The 24,512-nt window shown below is 40.9% G+C and overlaps 1 protein-coding gene across 10 annotated transcripts in view; it reads left to right on the top strand.

Annotated features, from left to right (window-relative positions):
- oxtra (oxytocin receptor a) overlaps positions 1-24,512 on the top strand; it is a 31,892-nt gene that overhangs the window by 4,028 nt on the left and 3,352 nt on the right. For 3 of the 10 annotated variants that reach the window (XM_017036804.2, XM_025060149.1, XM_025060154.1), the window contains 4 exons: positions 14,924-14,953; positions 15,033-15,202; positions 15,635-16,668; positions 22,744-23,861. In XM_017036804.2, coding sequence (XP_016892293.1) covers positions 15,750-16,668; positions 22,744-22,997 — 1,173 coding nt within the window. In that variant the 5' untranslated portion in view covers positions 14,924-14,953; positions 15,033-15,202; positions 15,635-15,749 and the 3' untranslated portion in view covers positions 22,998-23,861. Of the gene's footprint in view, positions 1-14,923; positions 14,958-15,032; positions 15,203-15,539; positions 15,597-15,634; positions 16,669-22,743; positions 23,862-23,888; positions 24,172-24,512 lie in introns of those variants that run through there. The other 7 variants (XR_001760767.2, XR_003051099.1, XM_025060151.1 and 4 more) reach the window with 7 other exon arrangements.

Genomic DNA, 24,512 nt, shown 5'->3' with positions numbered 1-24,512 from the left:
TACTTTCACATGCAGTCGTGTCTCACTTACTTCCAAGTGTCTCATTTTTTATAATTTCTCACACACTACAGCCCAGTAGATGGCGATAGTGCAGCTTAACTTCAAGCCTGGGGTTTTATCTCCACGCAATGTGTTGGACACTAGAGCTAATGTTAGCTACGACTGTCGAGAGACGATAACAGACTAGATAACAGGGCTCCGAGCCAAAGAAAACCTTCAGCTGTTCAAGATCGTAGCTGTAATTATACTGTGAGTTTGCATGAAAAACACACACATAAATATAGATGAAAACTGTCGGTAGGGCCGTCAAAATGAACAGATTAATCACATTAATTCATTCTTAATGATTTATTTGAAAAACATTTTTGAGCCATGTACATGGTATATAAATAATAATTTTACCATCCGTCTACATACGGTTGTTCATATACACAGATGATACACACATTATTAGCCAAACTGCAGCTACATATCATCTCAATGCCCAGTATGTGTTTTAGGCACCTATATATATATATATATATACACACATATATACATATATATAAGTATATATATATATATATATATACTTATATATATGTATATATGTATATATGTGTATATATATATATGTATATATATGTATATATATATATATATGTATATGTATATATGTATATATGTATTTATGTATATATGTATATATATGTATATATGTGTATATATGTATATATATGTATTTATCTATATATGTACTCTACATATGTAGATATATGTATATATGTGTATATATATGTATATATGTGTGTATATATATATATATATGTCTCTCTCAGTCACTTCCCTTTTTACTTTTACTATTGTATTTTCTCTCTCTCTACTTAAATGTGTGTTTTTCTGTCACGCAGTAAAGAGGAAAAAAAAACGATACACAGAAGCATTAGTTTGCGTTTATGTTCCCGACTGTGAATACAGAAGCACACACTGGGTGCTTTACTGTACTGTGAGTGCGGAGTTAAACTGCAGAAGAGAAAAATGAAATGCCCGGGCGTCTGTTGTCTTGTGTAACGATACTGACAGTGAAGAATTCCTCCTCTCCTTTTTTTCATTCTTGTTCACTACACACTCTGTATTCTCAGATCAGGTCAGGCTGGGAAGTCTTTGTGTCCTGTTGTTCAAGGACAAATCTTCCTCCTACTTTTTTCTTTTCTTTTTTTGCTGATGATGTCTCTGTCTTTGTGCAGCAGCCTCAGCCGTCGACAGCCATGTTGGAAACTGCTCAGGATGATGAGCGTGACTGTAAATTAAATCTATTTTTATTGCCCCACCTGCAGGTCACCAGACATTTATATGAAGTTATATTCCCTCCCCCTTTTTAGGCGTGAAATTGTTTTTTTTTAACTCAGTAATTTAAGGTCGACTTTAGGAATTAAAGTCTTCGTATTGTGAGAATACAGACTGAACGGGAATTCTTCATCTCTCCCATATCCTGTAACCCCCCCCCTCCCCGCCCCAACAAACTTATGGTTACAGTATTATGTATTCATGACATGCACTTTGACAGGAGCATAAGGCACAAGATGATGTAATATTAAAGTCACTCCTCTACGATTGCTGTAGTCGTGGTGAAGGTGGGCAGCGGTGGTCTCTCATGGATGCTGTTAATGAGGTTCCTTCTACAAAAACCATCAAATATATAACAGTGGTCTGTCTTCAGTTCAGGCTCCCACTTCATGACCTTACCTGTCGTATGAAACTGGGCTGAGTCGTCATATCTGATGTGTCCAGTAGGTGCAGCTGTTAACGCAGAGCTGACACGTACCAGAGGTTTGGCCCCAGGCTGGTCTAGAACTGTCATCATGAATTGGCAGAAGGATATGTGTTTTTTTTTTTTTGTGTCAGTTACACAGTTACAAGTTACGACTTCATTGACAGAGTTACGCAACTTTTTTATTTTTTTATTTTATTTACCATGAAAATATTACATCTTGCATTGAAAATGGACTAAATCTGATTTAGATTTTTTCCACTAAAAACCATAAAATAACTAAAATAGAACATTTTTAGTGACTAAATCAGGACAAAGAAAGACTCAGAAATTTTGTCTAGACTGATATTGTCTGAATCTGAGTGGCCTGGCTTAAAGGCTTAATACAAAATAACAGAGGTAGACGTTCAGATCATAGGTTTAAAACTTTGCGTCTGGTTTTATTGGTTCATAGTTACAGTAAATCACCTGACCTCTGACATCAAGAGGGAATCGGCTGTAAGAAACATCAGACATTGTACAGATATTTGATATTTTCTCATCTCTGTTATCACAGAATCCCAGTGAAAGTAGCTGCTCTGTAATTGCACTTACTGTCTTGAATTAATTCCAACAAAGCAAAGACTCAGATGATTCCTCTGAGAGGCCTCACTGTTTCAATTAAGGCACCGGGGATTGTGGGGATTGTGGTGCAGTGGGGTTTAGACCGAAGCACGGGGCAATTAGTTCTCTGATTTCCGGCCTCAGTGTCTTGGCCTCGGCCCCTTCTGGGTCTCAGGAGTCTCTGTCTGTCTCAGAGTAAATAGAAAATGGCCCTCAGGCAGATTCTCACACACATTCTCTACACAACACAAACAGTAAACACAAACACAACTCACCGCAGGACACTTTGTTGGAACGGTCAAATATCCTTTATTCTGTAGTGCTAAGAAGGCCACGTAGTGAAATTGATTTCCTAAAAGGCTGATCAATAAGCCTCGCTACCAAAACCTTTACATTCATCACATGGAGCTAATTTATTATTCTGGAAAATACGATGTAGGGGCTGTTAATAATTTTAGGGAATTTTTTTTCAAAAAGCAGTTCTTCAAAACTGTAGTGAAAATCAATGTTCCATTTGGAGCAGGATCACCAGAAAAAAAAAATCTTCTCTGATCTTCACTCTAGAAATAATCCAGTAGTTTTAATCTCAGGTGGTAACAGAACCAGAACTCCTCTGGTTCAGTGGTCCTCAACCGGTCGGTCGGGATCAGCTGTTACTGTGGACCGGTAATCCTGCACCATCGTGAAAATAATTACGTTTTCAAAATAAAATATCTTTTAGACTTTCTTCTGTTAGTATCTGAGGGTCTGAATGACCTTTGACCTGTTGGTCTGAAACATTGACAGATTCTCTTTGAATGAGAAAAGTAAAGGGATATGACTGGATTCTTTTGGAATGAAGTAAATTAGTGAAATTGAAGTACATTTTTTCACAACTGCGACCCAGTACCAAATGACCTATGGACCAGCACCGGTCCCCGAACCGGAGGTTGAGGACCTCTACTCTAGTTAAATAAGCCAAATGAACAACACAGTCACACAGGTCTGATGTGATTGGATGTTTTTTGTTCTACTGCATGTGTATGGTAGAGTTGTGTTTATGTAGTTACGGTGAGATGAGAGGAACAGCTAAGGTTGAACAGTTGCAGAGATAAAGTGAGAAAAGACAAGGTTGAGATGGTTTGGACTCGTGTCGAGGAGAGATAGTGGAGACAGGCAGGAAAGGCAGGGAAAAAAAAAAATTAGAGCGAAACCCCAGAGAAGATGATCAGGAAAAAAAAGAAGAAGAGCGAAACCCCAGAGAAGATGAATGTGGAGGAGAATTTGACCACAGGACAGGGTTGAGGTGAAGGTTGGAGCAGAAGAACGACTGATCGTGATCTGAGTTCTTCAGCAGAACGTTCCATTCACTCACAGACTGACTGACTGAAGCAGGACCGGAAACACAGCTCCCTCCGGGGGTGATGTGAAAAAAAAACTATTGGAATAATTTTAAAAGTTAACCCTCAGGATATTTTATTAACATTTTATCCTCCCGACGGAGGACGTGTTCTATACGTCTTGTGTACTACAGCACAGTATGCAACAGTTTAGTTTTCCCATGCATGAAAGAGACTTAGTGGGAAAAACCTGCAGGCATCGGAGTTTTGTTCTCTACATGTTTGAAGAATTTCAAAAGACCGTTCTGAAATCTGTTGGCCCTTTAATCTCTCAGCTCTATTTTCTCTCCTGTGACTAAAGGTCACAGTGTCGTCAACTGAGGGATGGACGACCACTGTAATGGACGACGCAGTGAAAGACATTTAAACGCTACAACAGTTTCCTCTCAGAGCAGCAGACAGAGTGGACGTGTTCACTTTATATATATATACATATATATACATATATGTATATATGTGTATATATGTATATATGTATATATATACATATATACATATATACACATATATACATATACATATATACATACAGTATATATACATATACACATATATGTATTTATATATAAATACACATATATACAGTACATATATGTATATATATGTATATATATATATATATATATATGTATATATATATATATGTATGTATGTATATCTATGTATATATATTCCGAAAAATGAGGCCAAAAGTATTTCTACAACAGGAAGTAATACATCTGACTTTCAGACATTTCAGCCATTTTCCTGACAGATCTAGCAAATGTGATGAATGGTGGCCGGGAGATTGTTAAGTGAAAAGACAGAGATATTAAATGGTGAAGTTGTGTTTCTATTAAGAAAGAAAAGTCCGTGTCAGGTGGTTGGATTTTGTTTAAAAAGAAAACAACTGAAGCGTGTATAAAAGTGAAGTAGTGGGTGAAGTCCTTGGAGTTGGTAGAAATATAAATCCATCAGTATGTGTCGGTGGAGGGTCTCAAGTCTCCAACCTCGTTGACCTGGGTTTGGGTCAACCGTCAGTCTGAGGATGAAGGGAAATTAAAGCTGGAGTGTAACACAATCTTCACTCCACTTCATTGAAGTGAGATTATGTAACTGTCAAAAACAGGATCATTTAATGACATGAGTTCACTTTGACTCTGTGCTCACTGTCAGCAGCAATAGCATAGAATTAGCCTAGCTGTGCGGCATAAATAGCGACAGGTTGTTAAAAAAAACAACAACAAATAAGCAAAAAGATAATAGATAAAAATAATATATAACAACCTAAATAAGACACAAATGTATTAGAAAAAAGGTAGATAAAGGTTAGTTAGACACTTTTGAAGGTTAGCCAAATGTAAACTGAAAAGTAGCTCCGTTAGCATGTCTACTTAGCCAAAAGATAACAAAAGTTTAGCCCTAAAAATTAGTTACAAAAAGACATTTCGTATGTTTTTCGTAAAAGACAGTTAGTATGTTTGTTAGTTTACATGGACATAAATTAATATTTTTAATATTTTTTTATTATCAAAATAGATCCTGAAGAATGACAAAATGGTGCAAAGAGTAGAGTTCATTCAGAGTTGTTTTTGTGCTGCGGTTTTTAAGGATGTCACTAACATGAACCCAGTCTTCAGCCTTGGTCTATCAGAAAATTCTCTCCTACTCTGAGTTGTCATCACCTTTGAACCGTTCTCCCTTTTGTACTTGTGAAAATCCATCTCCGACATAATGGATCTTTGGTCATTTACACTTGGCAGAAATCTTGAAGCTAACGCGGAGTGAGTATAATCCTCACCCTCTCTCCTAATGGGGTGAGAGAGGTCTGGCTAATAATCTGAGTTTCACTTGTTAAGAGGATTAGACTTTGTTTTAAATAGATTGGATTTGGAGCCGCTGCGTCCATGTTCGTTGGCGCGGGGCCTGGATTACCAGCTCAAGTTCACTTTCATAGTTTTCTCACCCACGCTCACACACAGAACAACTCCATTCTTTTCAAAGGACTGCCGGAGCGTGAAGCAGCTCATATACAGTCGATTTGAAGTGGTGCTGGGTTCACCTTTAAAGTCTGTGTTGACGTAAATCTGACCGCAGCATCAACAGGAAGTAACTCTGTTTATCTTAAATGGAAATGAAGACTTGAACTGACCTCGGGTTAACAGACATGATGCACACGTTTCTGACCATGTGCACTTCTATCCATCATCCATCCATCCTTCCATCCATCCATCCATCCATTCATCCATCATCCATCCATCCATGCATCTATGCATCCATCTATCCATTTATCTATAGATCCATCTGTCCATCCATCCACCCACCCAACCATCCATCCATCCATCCATCCATTCATCCATCCATCCATCCATCTATGCATCCATCTATCCATTTATCTATAGATCCATAGTCCATCATCCATCCACCTACCCATCCATCCATTCATTAATCAACCCAACCATCCACCCATTCATCCATCCCCCCATCCATCCATCCATCCGTCCATCCATTCATCCATCCAACAATTCATCCATCGTCCATGCATCTATGCATCCATCTATCCATCCATCTATCCATTTATCTATAGATCCATCTGTCCATCCATCCACCCATCCAGTACTTTTTTATTGATATCTTTCTGCCCCAGTTGCCCCAGTTGCCCTGGTGTTTTTAGGCACAGCTGCTCTTTTCATTTTCAACAACCCATTTGTTTTGGAAGCATTTCATAAATTGTGTTGTTTTTTTTTGGTGTTCACTGTTAAATCAAGTCCATTTTACATCATGTCATTCATCACACTCGTGAGGACAGTTTAGATTTGACTGTGGGCGTCGACACTCCACTACCTCGCAGGCTTCATCGTCCAGAAGTGCAGCCTGCAGACGTGAACCTGATTTTATTCACTCTCACCCAGCGGCTACCGCTAAAATGACTACGACGTGATTTACATTTGAATTAGCAGCCACACACGTACTCCTGCGTCGATAATACAACCTGCTTCGTCAAGTGTATGTAATAGAGCCTCAAAATCAAAAATCACACACAGAAACACAAACACCCGCGGCTAACCGCTGCATTTGAAGGTAATGGTCCGAGAGATAAGACGGAATCGTCCGGCGTTTCAAGAGCTCTGATTATGAATCCTCACGTACCGCTGTGTGACACGTTTGTCTGTCTTGATAAAATTTGAAGTCTCCGTACGGAGAACCTTTTATCGTTAATATGTCTGAAGTAGCCGTAAAAGCCGCACTGACTTTAAAAACCTGCCGCCACAAATCACTCCGTTCAGTCTCCTGAAAGGTACCGTGTGTGAGGTGAAGTTATTCTGTATTACTGTAGAATTCTGATGGCTGGACATGTATACAAATGCAGATTTGATACTATATCCACAGAGGCCGACTGTCGGTGAAACTGAAGTCTACAGTGGCAGTGAAACTGAACTATCATTTTAAAAATATTGTTTTTTCCTCCAACACTGACTACAGTCTAACAGATTCAACTTCAATTGAACTTCTCGTTTGTGCTGCTTAAAAAAGACCTGAGCTGTTCAACACAGTTTGTGATCACATTTGATGACTGGTCGTTGATGTTCAGTAGCAGAAAGATCTGGACCGCAGACAGGACAGTGACAGCCGTCATCCTGTGTCCTCACACTTGTAATAAATAAAACTTGGATTGTTGATTTAGAGCATTGTTTCCCAAAGACTGGGTCGCGACCCTCCGGTGGGTCGCAAGAGTTTTTTTTGTTTGGGTCGTCTCACATCATGTTTCCCAGGAGTTTACGAATAAATAAGATTTAGAGCATGCACTACAACATATGGATGTCCTTAGAATTCATTCAAAAACAACATTTATAATTTTTTTTTTTTTAACCGAGAGCTAATCTAAAAGCACCACCATCCAACATGGCAGACATGGACAGTTTGTAGGATTCTAAAAATTACTATTCACAGTTAAAATTGAAGGCTTACAAAAATTAAATTTTTTTTTTTCAAATAGCAAGGGAATATGAAATTCAATCACCAAGACCTACTGCACTACGTCTTAATAGGTGACATTAAAGTTGTACAAATAACCAAGTACAAAGTACAACAAATACGACACACAGTTAAAATAATTAAAAACTTAGGACAACATTATGTTGCCACCCGTTGGCAGATGTTAGCGTGCTGTCCGTTCATGTTGCCTGTGTGCGTGGGTGTTCCTCAGCTACTGCAGTCTCCTCCCACAGAACAAACACAGGATCAGTTTAATGTCTACGTTTCTCTGTGTTTGATTGGCTCTACATATATACAGTATATGGCCCAGGGATGGACTTTGGATGGACCAGTTAAAAACTGAGCAGCACTTTTTCCATGTTGAGAAGGGACGTTAGCAAATTTAGCGCTAATTAGCATTAGCACATCAACGCCAAAACTTTTATGAAATTTGTAAATAACAATTGTAACAATGACATTGTTGACCTACTTAAATAAACTACCAATGAGGACAGTGAGACACTGAACTCACTAACCACAGCGCCCACCGTGTTAAAAAAGTGTGAATATTTAAATGAAGCATCAGACCTGGTACCTTCACCAGTGTCGAAAAGTAATAAGCGATAAATGTCGACGATAAATGTCGAACAATTGTAACAATGACATTGTTGACCTACTTAAATAAACACCAATGGTAACAATGACATTATTGACCTACTTAAATAAACTACCAATGAGGACAGTGAGAAACTGAACTCACTAACCACGGCGCCCACCGTGTTAAAAAAGTGTGAATATTTAAATGAAGCATCAGACCTGGTACCTTCACGACGATAAATGTCACGAGGATCTGTGTTTTAGTTTTTTTTCTTCCTGTGTAATCCTGTGTGTGAACAACGCTGGTGTCACGGCCCAGGCCTGGTGTCGCGGCCCAGCCCTGGAGTCACGGCCCAGCCCTGGTGTGTACCATTTGTTTGGTGCTGCTTTACTGCTTTAGTTTTCAAAGAGGAATGTGTTTGTTTGTTGTAGGAGCGGCAGCGTAATGTGTGACAATTCAGCGAGTGCTGGAAGCGTGAGAGAATGGTTCTTGTTTCTTTGGTGGTGCAGCCGCTCGTCCGTGGCCTCCGCTCCGCTGCGTGTTGTCCTTTGGTGTGGTTCCGTCCCTCCCTGATTTGACACATTTAGATAATTTCCTGCGTTAGGCCAGTATCACGTCACCGTAAATCATAACTGCCACTCTGACCTTAGATGTGATGTCACTCTGCTTTTCTTCTGCTTTATTCATGATTCATCTAGACATATATTTATATATCTATATTTCTTAATCATTTTTCCACCCCCGTCTTGTTCAAGTTTCTTTTGTACCCGCTGAACTCACCTCTACTAGGTGGGAATTATTTTAGATTATATCAAAGTGAAGAAAATCAGAGCGCGACACCTCAGTACGAAGCAGTCTCTTTTTATGTATGTTTTTATGTTGTTTTTTTTTTTGTCATGTGATGACAAACCTGATTTATTAAGCCAATAAAAGCAACAGGAAGATGAATCTGTTACTTGTCGTGGTAAAAATGATGAGCCCACCGACCCTCCGTCTATAAACGGCAGCATTGAGAATGTGGAGAAGTTAATTGTATTTCTTTGGCATCAGTGCGGTAATGAAAGGGGATTCACAACAACACACCAGCAGCTGCGCTCTTACACACGAGCAGCCGTGGCTATCCTGTGTGCTAACACGCTTTTACCACCACCCTGAGGTGAAATATGAATAGTTGCCCCAGAACCGAGATTAGCATAATTATGTAATATCTGTAAGAACCGTTATCAGGTTTTCCTCCGAGAATGAAAACCTGATAACGCGATGCCTGGGTTTCGCCAAATGACATGTGCCCTAAAAATAGTTCAATGCCCCGGCGTCAGACCAGTCGATCCCTCAGTTCTCTGAAGAACTTTTATTGAAGCACAATTGCAGTAACTCGTTCTAAACTCCTTTATTGCTCTCGACCCAACGTCTCCAAAAACACCCATTTCCTCCTCACTCGCCCTCCGATCCCCGTAACTGTAAACTCCGGTCACTAGATGGCAGCATTGCAGCTTAACTTTGTGAATCTATATTGATAATCAGGCGATTGCATGGAGAATGTTGGTACCAGCAACTCAGACACTGGTTAGTACAGATAGGTAAATTTGAAGGGGGTGAGGGGGTACTTTGGAATCGGAAATTAATATTCTGTGGACAAAGTTTACATCGTAGTTTAAACCAGTGTTTCCCAACAACATTTTTTTCCGGGGACCCATATTTTAAAAGTCACAAACCTTCACGACCCGAGTCAATAGTCATTATTCATGAACTCCTGGGAAACATGATGCGAGACGACCCCAAAGAAAATCTCTTGCGACCCACCTTAGGGTCGCGACCCGGCCTTTGGGAAACAATGGTTTAAACAACATGTTGTTTTTGGCCAGCAGACCTAAAAAAGGACGTTTCTGTTTATGTAAAAACCTGTCGTGTTGTTTTTACCTTCCAAATCGACCGCACTCGTGTTTTCAGAAGCGTGGCAGGCGGCACCGCAGGCGGCCTTTCCTGCCACTGTTTCAGCAAACCTCTGATCCTGACTGGGAAAACAAGAGTTAAAGCAGTGACGGAGGAAACGGGGCATTTCCTTAGAAAGGAGGCCGCCGTGGAGAACACTTCAAGTGCGGGCATTTTCCAACATTTGTTTAACTGGTGCTGTGGACCTCGGTGCTGGAGTGAGATATGTCCCAGGCTGGTGTGATGTATGACTGCAACATGTTTACTCACTTAAATCTTTAAAGCCAAGCTGCGTGACTGGCAGCCACACTAAGATGATAACAAGCTAATTAATTTTCCAGTACAACAAGCAAAGTGATAAACTGGTGTTAGTAATGTGACAGAGCGGTCGACGCCCCTTTCTTAGATCTTTCTCCACGGGTTCATTTACAACAGATAAAGAAACAACCAAAGAAAAACCCCAAAACAAATGAGTGAGTTGTAGAGAATTAAACAATGTGATTAATTGAATTTTAATATTTTAATTGATATTTTAAAAAACCTCGACAATTTGTACTGCTTCTTGTTTCATGACATCCCAGACATTTTAATAGCAAACAGATTTGGACTTCAGGCAGGACGGTCTGGTTCACTTAATATTTTAATTGATATTTAGCCCTAAAACAGACTAAAAAAAACCTCGACAATTTGTACTTCTTCTTGTTTCATGACATTCCAGACATTTTAATAGCAAACAGATCTGGACTTCAGGCAGGACGGTCTGGTTCAAGAACTTGACGTTCACTAAGCAAGATTTTTCTTACGGCACCTCAACCTTTCATGCTCTTCTAACCTCAGAGATGATGATTTTAATACAGTCTGGTTGACCGACCCTCACGGACCAGGCCTTTGGTGGATGCTCCTTTTATACCTCATTCCTACTGTTTAACCTGACAAACCTCATTCAAACCATATCCCTTTTTTTCGCTGTCAAAATCTTGTGGGCATCAGTTTTAATGAGACAATGTCTGACAATAAAAAACCCTGTCTCTAAAATACTAAAATTGACAGCCTGTTAAAGAGAAGTTTTTTTTTGTAATAGACAAGATTTTGCTAGTTATTGTTTTGTTAAGGCGGCTGCGCGGTGTCATTGTGTTCCACCCTGGTGCCTTACATCAACTATGTTTGTGTCACGGCTCGGATGAACAGCCTCTCTGTGAGGAGTTTCTACATTCATTGATATTAACATGCAGAGAAGATGAAATGCTCCGCTAAGTCGGAGGAGACTGTTTCTCTCTGCATCTCACAGTATGATAGACTTTCTTTTCTTTTCTTTTCTTTTTTCTTACATGCACCTCATGACACAAAATCACTCAGGGGGAAATGGTAAGCTGAATACTTCATGTACTGTGTGATTGCATAACCAGCTGGGGCCAAAAGTATTAGCACGCAGATCCTTTTTATCTGACTTGTACGGGGGCTTGGACCTGAACCTCATCTCTAATGAGATCTGTCAACTCAAAGCTCAGTGTTTGTGGGAACAGAGAAGTGCTGAGCCACTGGAATCACAGGGAGAAATTAGTTACATGTGCGGCGAGGTTTTAGCAGATGGAGAATGTAAGCGCGCGACCAGATTGATTTATAGTAATAATGCAGTAAATAAGCGCTGACATGTTTATTAGCGTGTAGGACATGTGCTTTGACAGAGTGGACAGTGTGTCCTCCGTCAGATTTAATAGAAACGTATGAGTTTTCTCTGCTGGAAACATGTCGTACACACATGTCATCTGGGCTGTGGGAGGAAACGAGAAGACACCCACGCACCAACGAGGGCAACGTACAGAGAAGACCCTTGAGTAGCACAACTATTATTTTTATTTTTATTTTTATTTTTAATATCAACCAATAGCGATATATACAGTTGTCTTCTCGGTCACATGATCTGGGTCAAACCCAGGCATTACCTTATGGGGTTTTCATTAATGATTCTTAACGTGTTACATAACAATGCTAATATCGGTTGGCCCTTTATTTATTGTGAATGTTATTGTTGTTGTTGTTATTATCATTCAATATCAGAACCTTTAAACCACAAACAAATCTATAAAATTCTGTTTAAAAACAAACTCACATCTTAAAGGGAGAATAATAATAATAATAATAATAATAATAATAATAAGGGTTAGTATTTGGTACTTTTCTGTGCTTATTTGTAAAACCCTTTTTTTTCTACTCATGACTTAATGTTTCTATAATTTCTTGACGGCTTTCAGTTTAATGAGGTCTGGATTTGATTTACTATTTTCTTCTTTTGTTTCACGTCGGTTTTAAGAACATTCTGTCACGATTCAGTTGAACAACGATACAACGATACGACAACAACAGTTTTTACTAATATTATTATTATTTTACATTATTATAATTCTCTTCTTTGACCATTTTCTACTTCATCGGCTCCAGTTATACCGGTCATGGTCAGATCTCTGTCTTGCAGCCTCCGCTCTGTTTCCATGATGACACTACACACACTCACCACCAGGAGCCTGTGGAGCAGGGACTCTGCTCAGCTTGTGGTCCAGGTTTCCTCTTTTCATCACTCATACTTACATAAGTGCTACAGATGTTCTAATCCTCTTGATCTGTCAACGAGAACATTTGGGAAGACCCCACGTCCTTTAGCTCGGTACATTACAGACCACCAGGGGGCGGGGAGGGGGTTACATCTGTCAGCAACACATCACGACTCTTCACTGCTTCTCCTGAAGACCAACAGATGTGGAGCCACACTCTACTATATAATAAAAAAAATCAACGTTTTAGAGCATGAGCCATCCAAATATTATTATTTTTATCAGTAGTAGTATTGTTTTTGTTCTTTATAATATTATTTAATTATGACTATTATATACTATTGTCATTATGATACTTGTTAATATCACAATTATTATTATTACAGATGTATAATAAAATAAAAATAGAATATTTTATTTTATTATTGTTATCATTATTCTTATTAAAAACATACTTAGACACACTGAACAACAACTTGTATTTACATTTTTATCATTGATTATTGAGACTAATACAGTAATAATAAACTATAATGTCGGTCACCTGATATTAGCCTAATGATGTCTGTAAGAATCGTTATCGGTTTTTCCTACGATGATGAAAACCCGATATCGCAAATCCTGGGTTTGCCAAATATACTGGAATCGCTTTCTGGGTCCTGAGACGTTTACCTCAGTTTTTACCTCAGTTTTGTGGGCTAACGGCGGCATATATCGGTATCGGCTGATATTAATATCGGAATTTAAGTGTTTGGACAATATCGGCGTATCGGACATCGGCAAAAACTAAATATGGGACATCCCTAGTGGTTACTTTTTTTATCTTTGTCTTTTTATTTTCCAGTCAGTGTTAAAGCACTCTCATCCTCCAAACCGCAGTGAAGGAACCTTTTTCCAAAGAGAAAACCACAAGAGGCAGAATGAGGTGGGGGTGAGAGAGAGAGACGGGGGGAGAGAGAGGGTTTGCTGGCTGGCAGAGATAAAACCAGAGACATTTTCCCCATTGGTCTCCAACTGTGCTGCTGGAAATTTAAGGTGGTGCACATTAACATTAACAGAGTGTTTTCACTCACTCTCAGTGTTTCTGCTGCTCCAGGTTCACAAACACAGAGAGTGCGTTCGTTCATTCGTTCGTTCGTTCGTGGAACTTACGCACAATCTTTTCATTCTGTTTGATTTGACATCGATGCCCAGTGTGTGCAGTGTCTCTGTGCAGCAGTGTGTTAAATATAAAGGACACACTAATGACCGTGTGTGTCACGTGTGCTTTGGATATTGTTAAAATTCTTGTGTTGCTGTTACACCAGCAACCCCCGTCAATTAAGTAATAATAGGCAGTGTTGCCAATCCAGTCCAGGCATCAATCCCACCGCTGCATGGCACTGGGCAACACAAACGGCCAGAGGGAAGAATCGTGTCTTCACAGGAATCGTAGGAATGTGACAGATAGACATTAGCATGGACATCACACGTCACTGCCGATAAAAGAAATTCAACTGTTTCCACCGCGGTTGTTTGTTTCCTCCACCTGAGGGAGGGTCACAAATCATATCAGGGCCTGTCTGTTGCTGGTCTAATTTACACAGTGTAATACAATATCCAGGGAAACAACAGTGTGAGGCTACGTCCTGTCGTTGCCGCCGTCGTCGTCGTTGTTGTTGTTGTTGTTATCGCCGTCGTTGTTGTTGTTGTTGTACGGCGGAAANCGCTGTCGTCGTCGTTGTTGTTGTTGTTGTTGTACGGCGGAAACAGATCTGACCAATGAGCCGCTCGTTTCAGTGTTGAGTCTTCACTTAATGATGAAGAATTTCCTCAGAAAACATGAAACACAAATGATCATTTTTGGCTGTTTGTGAATGGTCACAGGGTCTGGAGACTCAGGTCATGGAGGAAACACAAAGACAACGGTGAAGCAGTTAATGTGCAGGAGTTCTTTACAATAACAGGCCATAAAGTCACCTGTGAAGCTCCATAAACTCATGTTCTCAGTGTCAAAACCGGATGTGACTGGATCACAGCTCCTGGAGTCCTGATGATTCCTTTTGTTTAACAAATAAAATCATGATAATTAGCCTGGTGTTGACTTTTTAATTTCGACTTTTTATTTAATGATGCTTCAAGTGTGTTGTTAAATGAACATTTGTTTTTCTTTAAACAGGTGTAACACTGGAGGAGGAGAGAGCGGGAAGTAGGTAGTCTACTTTGATAAATAGTGAATTATTTTTTTCCCTCTCTTTCTCAACACAACATTGTAATCTTGCCATCAGTGTTCTGTGCCTTGACTCTCCAGTCGCTGCTGATTCGTCATCACTCGGCTATGACAGAAATGACGCCGGTTGGCAGTGTCCAACAGGATCGTTGAGCCGCAGCTGATCCAGGGTTTGGGATTTTCTGTGAAGACGTTTAAGTCCGTGAGAAACACAGCAGGAAATTGAAGGTATGCATAAAGGACTGGCAGCGCCACCCGATGGTAGAAAAGGGTATTGCCGTATGGTTAGAGTGGGGACAGCTGGCACATGTGCGCCGCAGCTCTTGCCATTCTGATTCCAGGCAGGGATGGAGGTGAGCTCAGTCTCTGCAGCAGTTTCCTTCTGTCTTTTTTTTTTTCAATGGAAGGATTTCTGTTTTTAGATTTTTAGAAGACATTTTCACAGACCTGTGAAGAAGACGTTTCTATTTTTCGGCACCAGTCACTACCTGCTGATGTTGTAGATTTTTTTCCCCCAGATTGTTTTGTCAGTCATGGGATATCTGGATGAATGAGGCCCCCAGATTGTTTTGTTAAACTGAGACCGTTTGACCCACAGTCATGGGATATCTGGATGAATGAGGTGCAGTGAGAAGTGTTTTTTTCTAAACATGTTTTAAGTCTCAGAGAGGAGAAGTGGGTATCACTTCAGAAACTCCGGGTGTCTGAACCAGTCCCTGTCTGTCGACACGACCCTGATACATCCACAGGAGACGGACGGCTGCCACGGCGGAACATGTCAAACCTCAGTGACTTCTCACAGTTCGACGAAACCTGGAGGAACTCCAGTCTGCTCAACTCCAGCTCCGCGTCCAACCGGACCAACCCTCTGAAGCGGAACGAGGAGGTGGCAAAAGTGGAGGTGACGGTGCTCGCCTTGGTTCTCCTCCTGGCGCTCGTGGGGAACTTGTGCGTCCTGCTCGCCATCCACACCACCAAGCACAGCCAGTCCCGCATGTATTTCTTCATGAAGCACCTGAGCATCGCTGATCTAGTGGTGGCGATCTTCCAAGTTCTCCCTCAGCTCATTTGGGATATTACGTTCCGCTTCTACGGACCGGATATTCTGTGCAGACTGGTGAAATACCTACAAGTCGTCGGGATGTTTGCGTCCACTTACATGTTAGTTTTGATGTCCATAGACCGATGCCTGGCCATTTGTCAGCCGCTGCGTTCGCTGCACAGGAGGAAAGATCGCATCTATGTCATATTCTCGTGGATGTTGAGTCTGCTCTTCAGTGTCCCGCAGATGTTCATCTTTTCTCTGCAAGAGGTGGGCTCCGCTGGATCCGGGGTTTATGACTGCTGGGCCGACTTTGTGAAGCCCTGGGGGGCCAAAGCCTACATCACCTGGATCAGCCTCACCATCTATATAATCCCCGTGGCCGTGCTGAGCCTCTGCTACGGGCTGATCAGCTACAAGATATGGCAAAACTTCAAACTGAAAACCCGACGGGAGCAGTGCATCAGCCTGACCCCGAAAACCTCCAAAAGTAACACCCTGGCCCGTGTGAGCAGCGTGAAGCTCATCTCCAAGGCCAAGATAACCACAGTGAAAATGACTTTCGTCATCGTCCTGGCCTACATCGTCTGCTGGACTCCGTTTTTCTCCGTTCAGATGTGGTCAGCGTGGGATCCAGAGGCACCGCGTGAGGGTATGTTGGCACAGGGCACAGTACACACACACACACACATAAAAAATATGTCAGATACACAATAATATGACGTCACGTATCAAACTGTTTGCTGTATGATAACACTGATAGGTGGAATAATTAGTTGGTTCGAACTTTATGGCTTCATATCCGTCTGGGTGCGCGCATCTGTGCCTTTTACGCACAGGTCACGTCACGGCTGTTGTCCTGTATATTGAATTCGTGTGAGTGGAACGCACTGATCACAGTGTAAAACATGTTTCACCTCCCGTCGGTGCAGGTGAATTGTGCGATACATACATAAAAAAACGCACTTCGATGATAATTGTGCGTAAACATGAATGACATTAAGCCAATGAATGACTTTCCGGATGGTTTATTACCTGACGTAAACACTTTCACTCACTATGACGGAAACGATGTTTTTTTTCTGTTTTTTCTTTCTTCTCACAGACAACTTTCTTGTTGATATCTGTTGTTTGCGTTCGCAACGTGACCTGAAAATATAATTGTGTTCGACTGATGCAGATGTAGGTTTGAGACGGGATTTAAAGCCGATCAGCTCGATAGGTGGCGGTGTCTGATTCCCCACCTTCCCCTCTGACCTGTCCAGGTCAGGCAGAGAGCTAATCATTAATCAAATCAGTGTGCGCCGCAGCGCGCCGAGCGCCTTCTGTTTGTGCCCGTGAGGCACGTTTGGAGTGCGCCGTTGACATTTAACCACGATAGGCCACTAAAGCCACCATCTGTACGTGTCCGCTGCGTTTATTGACCGGCGACCACGCCCACACAAGCAGGCTGTGAGTAAAATTAGCCCCTCACTACTTAGCCACAGCGCTGCTGTCATTCATTCACCAAGTTCAGCAAACAATTGGATTCAACGAGTAGTAATTTGTTTTATTAATCGACTTGTTTATTTCACGAGGCAGTTTCTATAAGTTATTTTTTATTATTGCTAGAGGTAATTACATTCCATTTAGTCAGGGGACACCGTAACTGTCACTAACGGTCGTGAATTCAAAATCATTGATTTTTCTGCGCATGTGCTAAAAATAGGGCGATGACTGGTTGAAATGATCTTTGTGAACTAGCGCTGCGTATGACCAACTTCCGGGAAGGGGCCTAACCTGGACAGATAGGATAAAAACAAATAAATTAACGTAAGTCATTTTAATTATTTCGAATCATGTCCACGTTCGGCTGTGAAAACTCTCTCTTCTCTCCCTCGTTTCAAACGTTTTCAAAATGGTTTCAATTAAAGAAAGAAATCCGTGTATAGTTAAAAGAAATGTTACAGGTTTTGTCAAGTTCTAGCTAGTAGGTCGGAACTTTAGCATTAGCATTAGCATTAGCAATGGTAGGTGTAAAGGAGGGAGCCGTTGGTCTGTTGGTCTGTGATTTAAGCAGTACCAGTGCCTGGATTTCTAATAGTATTTCATTGTGTTGTAAGTCTGTTTCTTCTTCATTCATAGTGAATGAGGAGTGAAGCAGCAATGCTGTGATCCTTTTGTTTTGACGAGATTCAAAGTCTCTCAAGTCACAAAGGGAAAGCGGGGTTGAATCAAACTGCGAGTGGGAAAGAAGTGAATTCTTTTTCCTGCTGCCAAGCCTGAAATCGCTGCAGATGTCTTGATGATTGCTCCTCTACACGTGAGCGATCACAAATGGCAGTGACACGTGTCACTTTCTGTGTGCAGTAGATAGACTGGGGTGTCATCACGTAGAGATAACGTGTCCGTTCAGAACATACTTAGCAAAATGAGCCATGAGACAATGTAGATGTCATGCATGAAGGTGATGAAGATCAGACGCTGCTCTTAAATTGTATGTTTGTGACAAAGGAGCCATCAGCCACGGCCAGTTAGTTCAATACGACTGATTATTATTGAAGGTCTACCTTTGCCTCTGGCTGCTTACTGACAATCATTGCAGACAATCATCCTTTAATGACGGGTTTTTTGACAAGAAGCTGCTCACTGTTACAGAAACACAGAGAACAGACACCTGTCGTCAGAACATCAGGCTCGTTTTCACTACAGTCGTCAATCACTGTGCACGGAGATGCCCTTTATTACATTTATTATTTGTGAAATGAATCAGATTGTTTGACACTGACCATTCAGAGTAGGACCACCTCAGTTTTGGATGTGGGACTCTGTGTTTTAGTCGCCATATTGTCAACATTGTCGTCCCAGTTTTCCTATTCCTGATTTTTGTAGCTGATTGGTCCATCTCTCCTTTCGTCCTACAGGGGGTGCTACAATATACAGTCCAATTCTTTAATACTTTAATAGTGTTTTGTGGTTGATGTCAGTTGACTGACTGACTGATTTTCTCTGAGATTTTGCCTCATTTTTAACATCAGTCAGACTCAGGCTTCTTCTCAATTATTAATATATTAATTAACTGCTTTATGAGACATTTTGAGGATTATGTTGTTGCAGGATATTAGAGGGAAATTAATGGTAAAACTCCAAACTTTAATATTCATACTCTGACATCCAGCAGGCAGTCGGTCCAGTACAATAACAACATGACATGACACAGGACAAACCATCTGGGTTTTCTTTACACTAATACATTTCCTTTCTGCTCAAGGCCTGGGCTTAATGTAAAGGTCTATGTTTCCTGTGTTGCTCAAGGCCAAGACAAGAAATGTTGTTATTCCATTAGCTGACCAAGAAAAACAAACAAATAAAAAAATGCATACACACACACACATATATGTGTATATATATATATATGTACATATATATATACACACACATATGTGTATATATATATGTACATATATATACACATATATGTATATATATATATGTAGCAAGTTTCATATAGTTTTCATTCAAATAATTTGATTTTCCAGCAGTTAAACCACCCTTATTTTTTTTATTAATAAATACAATAATCAGATTTTGTACTTTGTAGAACTAGTCGTGGATTTGTGGTCAGTCTTTTTTACGGTTATCCTTTTGTGTGTGTCATGTTAGGGCACAACACCTGAAGTCCAGCCTTGACTCAGAACCACACACACACACTAACCACACAAAGATGGTCCCCGGCTGTGAACTCTGACTCACATTCAGACTACAGTTGATTGGTATTAAGTGCCTGGATAGAAAGAAAGACCAAGATGTAATTCATGATTTTGTTCCCTGAAAGGTCAGGTTTTGTTTCTGTAATTAAAAAAAAAACCATCACAAGGCGGCAGAGCGGTTGGTGTCACTTTAGTCTCGTAAAGGAAAAAAATGTAAAATTGAAATAGGGTGAACACGTGTCAATATGTCGAGTTCCTGATATGGAAATGTCCCCTGAGCTGCAGCATCAGATCTGAGAGTCAGACCGAGGCAGAAGCCAGGCCGTGATTGTTCTGCCTTTTCCTTCACAGTGTGATTTATTGTTCCCTCTGTATGCGCCGCAAATGAATTCAGTAAAGTTGTATTCATGACATTTCACAGTTATTCTAATAAGACCCAGCCTGCTGTGCTCTCCTCCGACCTGATAAGAATCCCTGATAAGCGACGATTGGTCCTTTCCAGAGTCACATGTGACTGTGTTACATTCACACGGACATTACAGCATACGGACATGTGGACGTTTGTTTTAATTGGACTTTTCTTTCTTTTTCTTTTTTAAAATCAACTTTATTTTTTCTTTCTTTCTTCTTCCCACTGACAAAATTGAAATGCAACACAGAAAGATGACAAAAAGCCATCAGTCTGCCGTAGAATGAAGATCCAGTGACTGATCACCCAATTAAAATGAGTCTTTTCTGCCATTAATCACATTCTTAATAGTTAATGAACTGTTGGTATTAATCACGTGTGCGACTTTATTGCCCTTCCAGATGATCGTTCATGCTGGAACATTTTTCCTAGAGCTCAGGGACTGTCATTAAAGACAACGTAAAAAATGACAGCAGCACGAGACGCGCTGAGAAGGAGATTAGAAATCAGGGAGGAGAGGTTAAATAATGGGATATGAACCAATTAGATGAAATTCAAATCCCATTTGCCAAACGTCGCTCGGGTGGTGGAGTTGACAGAACGTAAATGTCATTATTTATCTACAGTCAAGGGAAGCGTTCGTGTATGTTCTGTTTCACAGCCTGTTGAAAATAATTTATTTATTTTTTATTTATTTGTTTGTTTGAGATTTGAGTTTTGATCGTGTTTATAGAAGATTATGATCCGGTCCAGGACTCTGTTGTTACCAGAAGAAATAATTATTTTAAATCCTAGTCAGAAAACCATTCTGTATTTGATTTTCTTTTCTTCCTGCAAGTTTGATTGTTGGCAGGTGTGTGACTGAAGACGTTGGATCGGCTCTGCTGATTGGTCCTCTGCTGATTGGTCCTTTGCTGATTGGTCCTCTGCTGATTGGTCGGTGGGGGGGTGGGGGGTGACTAGAACCCACCAAGAACCAGCCACAGTCTGTTTATTTAGTTTGCTGGTCGTTTCTTGTGGGTCACTGGTTTCACCCTGGTACAACTGGTCCTCACCATTTAGATTCTAATTTGCCCTGTGTTTTGCTTATTTGCCTCAGGCCACTAGTTTTATGGGCACAGGTAGGGCATGTACTGGAAATAAGGTGGTTCAGTTTGAGACCCGTTAAAGCTGCGTGACAGAAGAAAAGTCTGGACATCAGTGATGCCCAGCAGGCAGACCACCAGCCACTGGTTGTCCAACTAAATCTGGTCCTGTTTTGAGTTTGTGTTCTCCCCCCACGACTCACTTAATACTGCATCTCATAAAGCTCAGACCCCGGGGTTAACAGCGGAGGCGACTGTGGATCATGACAGTCTGACAGTGCAGAGCCATAAAAGCCAAGACAGCGTTTTCAAAAACAAACACTGACCAAAGAAGGAGCAAAATGAACGTCTGTGAAGGAGACGGGTTTTAAAAATATTGGTGGCTGAAAGAAGATGACAGCATTAGACTCTGAAATCTTAGAGGATGATCTGCAATCTCAATTTTCCCACTCTCGCTTTCTTTCTCTCCCACTCTCCCCCCTCACTGCCTCTTATGTTCTCTTACATTCGTTTTTTACCCATTATTGAGGGACATACCAAAAAAAGAATTCCACTGTTGTCTATCGCTCTTGTCGGCTCATGAAAGAGTTTGGTTTCTGAGGATAAAAGGAGAGTTTTTCACCACCATCTGTTTTTGCAGTTTAATTTTCTTTATGTCACAAATGATATTATCCCGGCCTATCAGAATGAACAATTTAATAAATTGGTCATTTATTCTTTAATACCATTTAGGAAGAAAAATATAGTTAATAGTTGAATGTTTGTTCACTTTTGTAAATATAGTAAATATAATTAATAGTTGAATGTTTGTTCACTTTTGCTTTGCCAAAGACTTGGACACTTGTCTTCTGATTCTTGGATGGATCTGGACCGCAGGCAGGCCAGTCAAACATCAGTGGTTCTGTGATATACACTGCCTTCCATTACCCTAACGCAAATGAAATTCATACCACTAGAGGGAGCCCAAGTACCATCGGTGGTACACGCACCATAATTTCAGAATCAGTCCTCTATATCAGGGGTTTTCAAATTGGGTGAATGTGAGCCTCCCCTATAGACTAGGTAATGACAGCCGAGCCCCCCCTCCCCAAATTCCTGTCCGCCTGCCCTAACCCACACACCCCTCTGCAGTAAATGCATCTTCTGTTGAGTTTTATTAACAACTGATCGGATGTATTTGAAAAATACATTCATAAACGATTATTTGCAACAGCAAACAATTTCACTTCATGCAGGCCTCCCATGTGACTCTTTGGCGCCCCCTAGGAGAGGCGCACCTCACCTATTGAAAACCACTACTCTGTATTAATGGTGGGAGGTTACATACCATCAAGGATCTGCTACTCTGTATTAACGGTGGGAGGTTACATACCATCAAGGATCATGTTTCTCTGTTTCCACTTTTATCGGTTTTTGTTGAAGTCTCTACTAAGAAACTTGTTTTCCACTTCGTTCCAGATAAACACGGGCCCAGAGACTGTGTGGCTGATGAATCCAGATGTCTGTGTTGTTGTAGCACGCTAACCGTCCTCTCTCTCCCACAGCCATGCCCTTCATCATCTCCATGCTGCTGGCCAGTCTCAACAGCTGCTGTAACCCCTGGATCTACATGTGCTTCGCGGGACATCTGTTCCAGGATCTCAGGCAGAACTTTCTGTGTTGTTCCAACCTCTACCTCAAGTCACCGCAGTGCCGCTGCGAGCGTGACTTTGAATCTAGTCACAAGAGCAACTCGTCAACCTTCGTTATCAAGAGCACCAGCAGTCAGAGGAGCATCGCGCAGCCCTCGCCCACATAAGCACTCAGGCTTCGGCCCGCTGCCCTCCCTACCTGGGTTTTAGGCGCATGCAGTGAAACGCTCAGATACCTCCTGCCCTATGGCTCCCTGTCTAGGCCAAACTTCAACAGAAGTCTTGGGTCTTTTATTAAAAGTACAAAGTGTAAATAAAATTGTAAAGAATCTGAAAATGTTTGCGTCACCAATCGTTTTAAATGTAAGATCAACATTTGTTTCCAGTTGTTTTGGATGTACGGTGCAGTGTAGTAATTTAACATATTTACAGCAGATAGTGTTGAAAAAAATATATTAATATTTTTATTTTACCGACTTCAAGAAACCCCAGCCTTCGATTTCGCTGACGTCACCAGCAAAGATCAATGATCAATAATCAAATTCTCTTTGTAAATGTCCTCATCAGACTGACTTCACATGCGACGTTCTTCACTTTGTTACATTCGCAGTGCGTTGCTTACGTAGTGGAAACTGTTACTCAGAGCTGCGGAACTGTGACATCCTGACATTGAAGCTGAGTATAACACGAACACTTTTTTTAAAAAACCACAGTCACTTCTCTGACCTTCTGCAAAAGTTTAAGCCGCACATTGAAATGTTGACATCACTCTCAGCCTTGGCCGTTCAAACACAGGACTGGATGAAGATGTGGTGACGGAGCACATCGCCAGGCCGACGTGCCCGTCTCCGGAGGACAGTGGAGGGTCAGCGTTGCTGCTTTATTGACTATTATCCTGCGAGGCGTGAAAATGAAGGTAAAGTGTGGCCATGAATTTATTCCCCCAGTCCATGTTGTTAATGTAATTAAGTCTGTGGATGTCGTTCGCTCCTTTGTGTTAATATTCATTGTAAATAAATATTCAACAAAAATGATTTGCCAAGGATGCTTTGTTTTAGTTACACCACTGTCGGTTATTACCGCCGATGTGAGGGAGGGGCCTGGAGAAAAACAACGACTGAACAACACGTCCACACGAGGTCACCATAATCATCAGGTATGAAAGTAAAACTTTGGTGTTGACTCAGCTGCTGGGCTACTGTTTTTTTTTTATCTGTTTTTATGGGGTGTTTATTTGACTTCTTGTCCGACAGTTGGACAATAAAAACGAGAGGCCAGAATCCAGAGTTTATGTGCAGTGGAACTTGGAACAGACCACTCCATTAAGTTTGTTGTCGCTGATATTGTTGTCGTTGTAACCTGGTCTCTGTGACATCAGAGACAGAAACAGTCGGCACGCTTAAGAATAATGTAATAAATTTATAAATTTGATCAGGAATTTAGTGTTTTAACAAGAATGTTGGACTGGTGCAGTGGTAGGACCGGTGTCTGCCACCAGAAGGTTCTAGACCCAGGTCAGCACTCAGTCACTAACAACCTTGTCATAATTTTATCATAATCATAGATTTGACTTAATGAATTATTTGATAGTAATAGAAGTGAAAAGCAAGTGACGTATGGAGACTGAAACAGTCTGTTTGTGTATAATTAAAGTGTATCCTCAGCAACTGACCTGAGACTGA

This window comes from Cynoglossus semilaevis, chromosome 11 (assembly GCF_000523025.1).
Source record: "Cynoglossus semilaevis isolate Cse_v1.0 chromosome 11, Cse_v1.0, whole genome shotgun sequence".
Lineage (NCBI taxonomy): Eukaryota > Metazoa > Chordata > Actinopteri > Pleuronectiformes > Cynoglossidae > Cynoglossus > Cynoglossus semilaevis.
Note: the sequence above shows the minus strand (reverse complement) of the source record. Positions and strands in the feature narration are given on the sequence as shown.